This window comes from Solanum tuberosum, unplaced genomic scaffold (genome assembly GCF_000226075.1).
Source record: "Solanum tuberosum cultivar DM 1-3 516 R44 unplaced genomic scaffold, SolTub_3.0 scf00536, whole genome shotgun sequence".
In the NCBI taxonomy this organism is placed as follows: domain Eukaryota; kingdom Viridiplantae; phylum Streptophyta; class Magnoliopsida; order Solanales; family Solanaceae; genus Solanum; species Solanum tuberosum.
In genome coordinates this window covers 244,198-253,714 of record NW_006239464.1, presented here as the reverse complement: position 1 = coordinate 253,714, position 9,517 = coordinate 244,198, and the positions used below count along the sequence as shown (strand labels likewise).

Genomic DNA, 9,517 nt, shown 5'->3' with positions numbered 1-9,517 from the left:
AGTTACAATGTGTTAGGGGAGAGCCATTCTAGAAATTTGATCATTTAATGTCACTGAACCATTTCTAACCACCAGAAATGGTCAAGCTTGTCGAAAGATCTAAGGTTCTGAGGGATAAAGAAAAGAATGAAACAATTAAGAGGCAATGAGTGTGGAAGCAATCAAGGAAAGGAAAAGTGATGACATGTAGTACTTGTGGAGAATAAAATCATAATTCAAGAGGTTGTCAAAAGGTAATTTTTATTCAATCTATTTGACAACAAAATCATAATCCAATTCTATTATTTAATTTCTTATTTTATTTTATGAATAAAAATTGCAAAACAGAAAAAACAAGCTATTGAGTAGGGGAAGCAAATCGCTAAGTAGGGAAATTAAGCTATTAGGAGAAATATGAGACAACCTAGGAGAGATTTGATTGATGAAGAGGAGCTTCTGAGGAAGACATCAACTTAACAGCCCCCCAACCAACACAAGAAAGTCAACATGAATCCAATAGCTAAGGAAGACCCTTGGCTAAGGCTAAGAACAATTTCTGAAGAAGCTTATTTAATAAAACTGAGAAAGATGCAGAACCTTAGAACTAGAGTAATAAGCTTTAGAGGTGACAAATCTGGTGTTAATGAACCTACAAATCTCTCCATATTATCAATTGGCTTAACTTGAAAGAAAAAAGATGCAATTACTACAAACCAGCTACAAGCACAGATGGTTCAAAAGTTAAGGTCAAGAAGGGGATGATGAAACTGTGTTGATGACCTTTTTTGTATAGGTTGGTGCCTTTAATAATGTTAAGGCTAGACTTATGTTTTTGTATAGGCTGATGACTTTCTTGTATTGGCTAAACTTATGTTTTTACTAGACTAACTGAAGTGTGACAGATTTAATAGTCTGAACAAGCACCAATATAATACCAGTGATTTAAGTTTCAGAATTATGGCACTATTTTCTATTTTATGAAAGTGCAATTTTAATGTTGACTTATAAGTTTCCTTAAACAGTTTTGGGTCATGTTAATTAGTTTGAGATTAATTATCTGTTGCAAAGAAAAACCAAATCTACAACCTCAAAAATCCCATCTCAGATATAGAAAATTCAACCATTACAATTGACAAGTACCAAAATTAATTTGTTCTTACAAAATCCAATTCAAAAGATAAAATTCTCTAATCAAAATACTCATTGCGATTTCAAATCAGTTATTACAAAATCCAATTCAAAAGATAAGATTAGCTAATCAAAATACTCATTGCGATTAAACTAACACCTGAAAATTGCATTGAAGAACATATCTTGCTTACACTTGAAAATTGCAACCAAATAAAGGAAATATTTCTTCCTTACTTGAAAATTGTAACCAAGAAAAATATACACTTGCACAAAACTAGATCACTTGAAAATTGCAACAATAAATACCACAAACACAACAAATGACAATATTCACAACATCTTCAACTTCAACACTTTCGCTTTCAAATTTCTTGATTTGTTCACCTTGAAGTAGTTTATACTCTCAAAAAATATTCAAATTGTCTCTTTCAATCTTAACCGCATTCTACGACTCTCTCAAATTCTCCATTTTCACTGTAGCCACTTCCAATTTAGACTTCAATAAATTTACTTCAATCAAAGCATTTTCCGGAGAACTATATTCTCACTTTTTGTTTTCAAAATCGACAATTTTCAATATGATCCAGAACCATAGAGAAGAATTCAGATTCATAAAAATACAAGCAGAAATTATAAGAATTGACTTTAAATGAAAAGCGTACCTTAGGTTTAGAACACCTATGAAATCTTCTTCGGGGTTCAATGAAGTCCTTGAAGTGAAACAACGAGCAATTTCACCACCAAAGCAAGTCATCATCATTGAGTTACTAATTGAATCACAACTAGTTTCAGACATGGTGTAAGGTTTGATTCAGACATTGTGACAGCTGAAATCACAACTAATATCACATAAGCAAAGATTGAAGAAGAATCGACGAAGAACACCGACGAGCTAGGATTTGCCTATTGCGAGTGAGTAAAGAGAATTTGGGCTATTTCGATTTGTTTGGATATATTATTAGGTGTTAGTAACGGGTGGGTTAGGGGATTATTTGGGCGGATCTTTTTAATTCTGGGTGGTTTTCTTTGCGGGTTTAAATTTTGTGAATATTTTGGGTAAATGCATAGGATGACGACACATGTCCAGTCGTTAGAGTGAAGGATACAAATGCTCCATTTTTGGACACCAGGGACACTAGTGTCCAAATAGTATAAAGGTGGGTATTCATATATCATTTTCGATAGTTCGAGAGTATATTCGTCCTTTTTTTCTTATTTAAAAACGGAGAAGGGCCTAAAATGCCCCTCAACTATGTGAATTGATACAAAACTATCATCCGTCCACCTTTTGGCCCTCAAATATCCCTGACTTCAACTTTTTGGTTAAAAAATACCCTTATTTCTAACGGCCCGCACTCATAAGGTGGATGAGAGGGCAATAATGTACCAAATTCCATAGTTTAAGGGTATTTTAGGCCCTTCTCCATTAAAATAATTTGAAATTACTTAATATATGAACTAATATGATTGACCTGGTTTTGGGAGGTTCCACAGTAAAATCACCTCCCCCCTCCTCCCTCTTCACTTCCTCTCCTTTCCACGTTTTTTCCTCTTTGGATATTATCCACCATTTTAAATTTTAATTTCCTAAAATGAATTATGACAAAACAAGGGAGAAAAAAAAAAGAAATAACGAGGACATTCATATAGAAATAATTAGTTCAATAGAAGATAATTTAATAATATTTTTTCTTTTGTGTGCACCCAAAATTCAAAATACACGAATAGAATAACAAGACAATTGAATAATTAATAGAAAATTTTATATTAATAAAAAATAATAATAATTTTTTAGATGGACATTTAGACACGAATTTTAGATGGACCCCATTATGAATTTAGTAATAATAAATTGGGTATTGATTTAAAATAGGTCCAATAGAAAGATATCATGAAATTAATAATTTTTTGAACATTATTTTCAATCGTATCAAGTCAAAATATGAATTATTTGTAATTATTATTATTTTATTTTATTGATAAAAGTTTAAATTTGAACCAATCAGATTAAGAAACATAATAAGTAAATATTTAATGATTTCACTTTAAGGGAGTTGTTAAAAATACGAGCAAATATGAGCCAAAAGTTAAACATTAAGGACCCGTTTGGTAGGAGGTATTAATCAAAATAGTCCATGAATTAAAATTTAGTCCAATAAAAACATTGTTTGGTTACTTTATTTAATCTAATCCATGGATTAGTTATACCTCATACAAGGTCTTATTTTATCCCTAGAAAAGGGAGAGATAACTAATCCAAGGTTTAACAATCCTTGGATAAGACCCCTAAATGACTAAACTATCCCCACATCTTTTTTCCTCTTTTTTTGTTTTTGTTTTTGTAATTTAATGTTCTTTTTTTTAATTATTTATATGAGAATATTTATAAATATTCTTTTAAATTCACCAAATTCGTTCCATGTGATTTGATGATTTCACAAACTAATACTTTTTCTTCGTGTTTGATTTGTTATATTTGGCTGATTTTTTTCGTTTTTTTAAAATGTAGTTTGTCGATTGACCACTTGAACTATTTGTTTTTAAAAAAAAAGTTAGTTTCGTGTATTTGAACAATTTAAGTAGCCTTAAATTTGTGTTAAGTTTGAGGTATATTTGACCAAAAAAAAATTAGAAATATACCGTGCTATCTATGATGTCTATAGTGGCATATCACACCTCAAAAATAATAATATTTTTTTTTATATATTTTAGTATTTAACTTGACTAGTTAAATGAAATATAAAATCTCATAATAACTCAAGGGTATAATAGGAAATAAACTTTTTCTAGAGTTTTAAACCAAACATAAGATTAGGTGGGAAACAATGAACCAAACACTTGATAAAAACTATTCCCTGTATTACCAAACTCTGCATTACTAATCCATGCGTTAATAATCCCTGCATGATGCATCTTTGTACCAAACGACCCCTAAGGATATTTTTTAACCAAAAGACTGACATCAAGGATATTTGAGAGCCAAAAGTTGGATGGAGGATAGCTTGTACCAATTCAAATAGTTTAGCGGCATTTTACGCCCTTCTCTATTTAAAAAAAATATTTTTAATTTCTTTAGCAAAATTTTCAAACATATACTCCCACATAACTTGTGTAAAAGAATAAAAAAAATATAGTCCAAATATGATAATTCTAAAAATAATGGAGGTACTTCGAATTGTTTGTTGACACAATGCTTAATTTTATGTCGATAAGAAAATGAGATTAAATGTTGTACAAAAGAACGTAAAATTATGTGGAGAGTAGTTTCTCCAACCTAAGTCGCCAAAGCTTAGTAGAGCCCAAGTGAATCCACTCACTGATCAAGTATCAATCAATCAACAATTCCTCTTCAGCTGGAATCAACAAGATGAAATATTCTGTGATGATTCCAGCAAAAAACTCTAAAAATTTCAAAAAAAAGTCATAAGAAACGAAAGTTCGATAGTCCCCTAAACATCCATTTAAATCATTATCACAGTGGAGCCACCAAGAGAAGAACAATTGGAATGAAATGAACTCAATGACCAATGTTTCTATCTACAATATCAAATAGGGCATGAAGAATTAGTTACAGAAAAAGCCCTTTCAGACAGCAGCTCGCTGATCCTATATACAAGCACATCAGAAAGGGAGATTCATCTACACAGAATGCATCTCTTTAATGTTTGTTCAGTTCTTGCATTTCTGTCATTTAAGTGAAGATGTTCCAATGATTATCTGACGGTAAGCCTAGTTTGATTTTTTCGAGTGTCTTTAGAATCTCTAAGAACGAAGGTCTCTTGTTCACATCTTTAGCCCAGCACTGCTCTACCAACCTGCATGGAATTGGTTGAAGTTAGCAAAAACAGCATCAAGTTCCACTTCAAACTCCATAAGAGTTGTGAGGTCTAACATGCTACGTCTACAACTCTACATAATTCTAAAAGGAGCAATTTTAGACATGTCTATGCTAGTTAGAGCTAAAACCGTTAGAAGTAATTAAACAACAAAGGTGGTTGCCAATAGACTGACTAGGTGATGCATCATATTTTTTGGATGCCACCCTCTATTCCGATATCATCACAACTATTTTTTCTTTCTTGTCCCTTGAAGCAAATTGTTCCCAATTTGGGGAAGTTCTATGGGCTTACGCCCCAATGAACATCTGGAAGGTTGGGACTTATGTTATGCCTAAGCAAATGCCCAAAAAGTTGGGAATTACGCCTCCCCCCCAACAGCAGCCTCCTTTCTCAATGCTTTTTAGCCCGCCCGCCCAGAAACCACCTTTCGAAACACTGCATAAGACTACTGAATTCAAAGTAAATTGGGTAACCTTTTCATTTTTGGCACTAGAGGTCAAGTATCAAGTTACTTGAATGATGAACGTATCAATCTCCGATGTTTACTTACTCTTTCAATTCTGGGGTCAAACCTTTTGCCCTGAACATCGGCCTGTGTCCTTCAGCCACATATTTTGCTGCTTCATATGGTTCATAGTGCGACAGTGGTGGATCACCCTCTAGCATCTGCACCATTGTTCATTATTCATTAATAAGTTTTATTTCGCTCTCCCATTCTGCTAGAAAGCCAGCAAGGATTAATATTACCTCATAAAAGATCATTGCAAAAGAGAAGACGTCAACCTTCTTGTCATATTTCCGGTGTTTGAAAACTTCAGGAGCCATATATCGGTCTATGGATTGATCATATGGAAATAAATTAGAAAGAAATAACACCATTGATAAAAACGTCAATGAATGAAAGGAGGTAAGACAACTGCACTCACAGCTCCCAGTCTCGCCTGTCATTTTATAAACATCATGGGAATTTTGAACCCTTATTAGCTTGCTCAATCCAAAATCTCCAACTTTCAAATGGTCAGCACTGGAGTTGACAAGGAGAACATTCCTGGAAACGTTACCATATTCAGCACTATAGCTAATGGATCGTAAAGATAAAAATAGCATCATGTTATCAGCATCAAATAAGAGTTTCTCCATACACAAATTGCATAGATCAACCAATAATAGAATCATGAAGAGAAGATTAACAGACCTGGGCTTCAAATCTCTGTGGATTACAACATTTGGTTCATTGTGAAGATAAGCCAAGCCTCTGCCCACATAAACATATAGCCTTACGTGAGCAAACTACATATGAAATGTGAAGTGATTTGTATAAAATGTAAGATGGCTACAGTAGTTTCCTTATAAAATGGCATGACAGGATACTTCATCAGATAACCTTATCAGGTCAGAATGAGCTACTCATGATAATGACTGATTTTTTTTACATGCATTTTGCAATCACCTCCCCTTGTAAAAGCAAAGTAAAAAGCCCAGCTAACTATAAAAAAGATAACTTTTAAACAGAAGCTAAATTGCCAAACATTCAATTTTTTCTACCTCTTGCGTGATTCCTAAACAGTTGCAAAAAACTGTAAGTTGAATATCCGCCAATAAAATGTAAATGCTAGCAAAATGCTATAAAATGGAAAAGATAGAAGCACCAAAAAATTCTCTGTTCAGGTTAGTTTTATGAATGAAACTTTTGATAAGTACGAGTTTATTGATGTATGCCAGCATTAGTTTCCAAAATGAATCACCCATCATTTTTTTTTATCAAGTAACAAATTTTATTGACAACGGGCAAGAAAATACCCATAAGGAGTATTACCAAAAAGTAGAAAACCTTACAAAAGGATATGGTTTTCTACAAATGACACACAATCTTCTATCCCTACAGGAACCTCATGGGTGCACCAAAAACAAACTTTCCCATCATATAACCAGGGCATCAGATATACTACTGTCACAAAAGCAGATAGGAAGCTGGAATGATCTGGAGTTCAAGTAAATTAACACTGAAATTTTATAATTCATCAAGATTACCTTGCTATATCCAAAGCAAAATTAACTGCTGTAGATGGACTAAGAGCACCTTTTCCCTTGAGGTACTGATGAAGGTCACCCTAACAACACAATAAATGCATGAAACTTCACAAGTTAGAGAGAAGAATTCAATATCCATTTTACAGAAAGAAAGAGCAATCACATACCCCTCTCAAGTATTCAGTTATTAGCATCAAGGGCTTCTTCTCAGTAACAGCTCCAAGAAATTGCACTACATTTGGATGACGAAGCTTCACCAGCAAATTTACCTCATGTCTGAAATCCTGACTGTATCAAAAGTAAAGCAGTATTATATTTCAATCCAAAAAGGAATTAAATCAGGTACCAATAAAAAGGAATTAGCATGTAGCAACAATAAATTTTTATAAGGGGGTCTAATTGCATACAAACTTACAGCTATCTGAATCTGGGTTAACTGCTAACCTTAATCGAGAAAAACATTGCAAAGAATTAAGAAGGTTCACACCCTATAGTAAGTACATATGTAGTACTTCTTGCTCCACTTTATTTGAAAGTCCTCACGGAAAATAACAGATTTAGGTTAAACTTATTGTTCCAAAGCAACACAATTATTGATTGAATATTAATGATGCCACCATTTTGCAAAGGCCACCAATGTCCTAGGTGCAGAAAGTTCTAATTGTTACTATCTTTTTACTTTTCTGATCAATTGACTAAGCTTCAAAAATCAAACATCATGAAACAAAGCTGTATAGGCCTCCATCCCCATCCCAGAAACAAACCAAAATACAAGACTTGAAAATCTCAACAAACAACCAAGATGGACTTCATACCAGAAAGCACCAACATAACATTGTAATGATAAATCCACTAGATACTTACATCACCAATTGATCATCTGAAAGGTTTGGGAGAATGCGTTTAACAGCTACAGGTGTTCCACGCCAACAAGCTTTTATTATTTCACCAAAAGACCCCTATCAATATAAGCTCTCATTAGAAATGATGAATATTAGATATATAGAACCGTATTCTCATAGTTAGAAGAAACTTGACTCAGAAACAACGCAAGTAAATATAGAATTGGTAACATAAAAATAACTAAATGAAAAAATATGGTTGAGGCAGCACTGGGCAACCAATTGTGAAGATAACTCTGGTGTCTGTGTGTTCTGAGGTGATGATACCAAAATCACAGTTACCAGGGGAATGCAATAAGCAGAAAACACCTTGAATGCTGCCCCAAACAAAAAAAGTACTGTCTTTCCCTATTTAGGTGAAAGTTCCTAAGGGACATATAAAATGCTCGCTATACTTCAAAACCGGAAAACACTTTATGCTATATTTAACCAAAGGGCAGCAAAAAAGCACCTAATAATATTCCATACAATTCTCAGAATTTTTCAGAATTCAAAAGCTTCATCATAGGCAAAGTATTTTGAAGCAACTAGGCGGCAAGATGTTAGCTTATACATCGTGATATAAGATACAGCTGCAATATTCTTTGTGGACAAACGACTTTATCAAAAGAACAAATGGGCATATAGTAGGCATAACATCAGTAAAAAGTGTCATTTAAACGAGACACGACAAATTGTATAAGATTAACCATCATTACGAGAAAATAACTATTTTAATTGACAAGATACTTGGTGGATGGAAGCTATACGAAATCGAACAATATGACTTTGATTCAACCTCTAATAAGTTAATTTACAATCACTATTAATACAACTTGTACCTTCCCAATGATTGCTGAGTTAGAGAAATCCAGCTCAGTAGGATCAATCTCCCAGTCACACTTCTTTGGCAAAGGGGGTGGAACAGCCCTTGGTTCAAAATGGCTCCCATCTTGCCCCTACAGCATTTCCACAAATAATTATATCCAGCTGAAAAACATATCCCCATATGTCAAAGAATGAGTTGCAGATTTAAGGGGATGAGAAAGCGATTTCCAACATTAAGAGATGCATTCTTTAAAGTGCTGGAAGATGAGATAATGTACAGATAATAAGCACGCACATGCACACACACACACACACACATGAATGTCAGATCCAGCTTCCAGTAATCCGAGTCAAACAAATCACTTATTTCCTAAATGTGGGTATTCTTTCACAAACATAGCAAATATCCAGCATATCATACCATGTATATACTTATTCGCTGGGTCATCAAGTAACCTTCACTTTCCTACCATGAGATAAATAAGACAATAATGGTCATACATGTGCATGATATATAGGGTCTTGATAACCTACTACATGAAGGTAGTAGGTTAATACTGTCAGCATTTTCATGTCACTAAAATGTCCGTACTATTTTTGCCAACTCATTAAAAATAGGGGCCTTTACGCCATTGCGTACCAAATTACAAATCCCCCAAAAATTCATTATTCTCACCCCAGCATCACCCAAACGTCATCGCCTCTTTTCTTTCCTTTCCTTGTCATCGTCAATGGTGAAGTCACAGCAACAAACATTTGCCTACTGATTTCCTCCCCAAACCCAGAAAATGGGAGGGGGGGGGGGGATTCAAAAAAAAACCACACACC

General features: G+C 33.8%; 1 protein-coding gene and 1 long non-coding RNA gene across 3 annotated transcripts in view; both read right to left on the bottom strand.

Moving 5' to 3' along the window:
• Nucleotides 1–1,321: 1,321 nt before the first annotated feature.
• LOC107058548 (uncharacterized) lies at nt 1,322–2,076 on the bottom strand. Its single transcript, XR_001472109.1, has 2 exons — nt 1,773–2,076; nt 1,322–1,657 (listed from the first exon to the last, which is right to left on the bottom strand). It is a non-coding gene; the product is annotated as an uncharacterized lncRNA (long non-coding RNA).
• Nucleotides 2,077–4,538: 2,462 nt separating this feature from the next.
• Nucleotides 4,539–9,517, bottom strand: part of LOC102601250 (serine/threonine-protein kinase STY8-like) — a 15,517-nt gene continuing 10,538 nt past the window's right edge. For both annotated transcript variants that reach the window (XM_006365238.2, XM_006365239.2), the window contains 9 exons: nt 8,704–8,820; nt 7,845–7,939; nt 7,148–7,268; nt 6,981–7,060; nt 6,145–6,204; nt 5,876–5,997; nt 5,697–5,782; nt 5,500–5,615; nt 4,539–4,925 (listed from right to left, as the gene is read on the bottom strand). In XM_006365238.2, the coding sequence (XP_006365300.1) occupies nt 4,802–4,925; nt 5,500–5,615; nt 5,697–5,782; nt 5,876–5,997; nt 6,145–6,204; nt 6,981–7,060; nt 7,148–7,268; nt 7,845–7,939; nt 8,704–8,820 (921 nt within the window). In that variant the 3' untranslated portion in view covers nt 4,539–4,801. The remainder of the gene's footprint in view (nt 4,926–5,499; nt 5,616–5,696; nt 5,783–5,875; nt 5,998–6,144; nt 6,205–6,980; nt 7,061–7,147; nt 7,269–7,844; nt 7,940–8,703; nt 8,821–9,517) is intronic.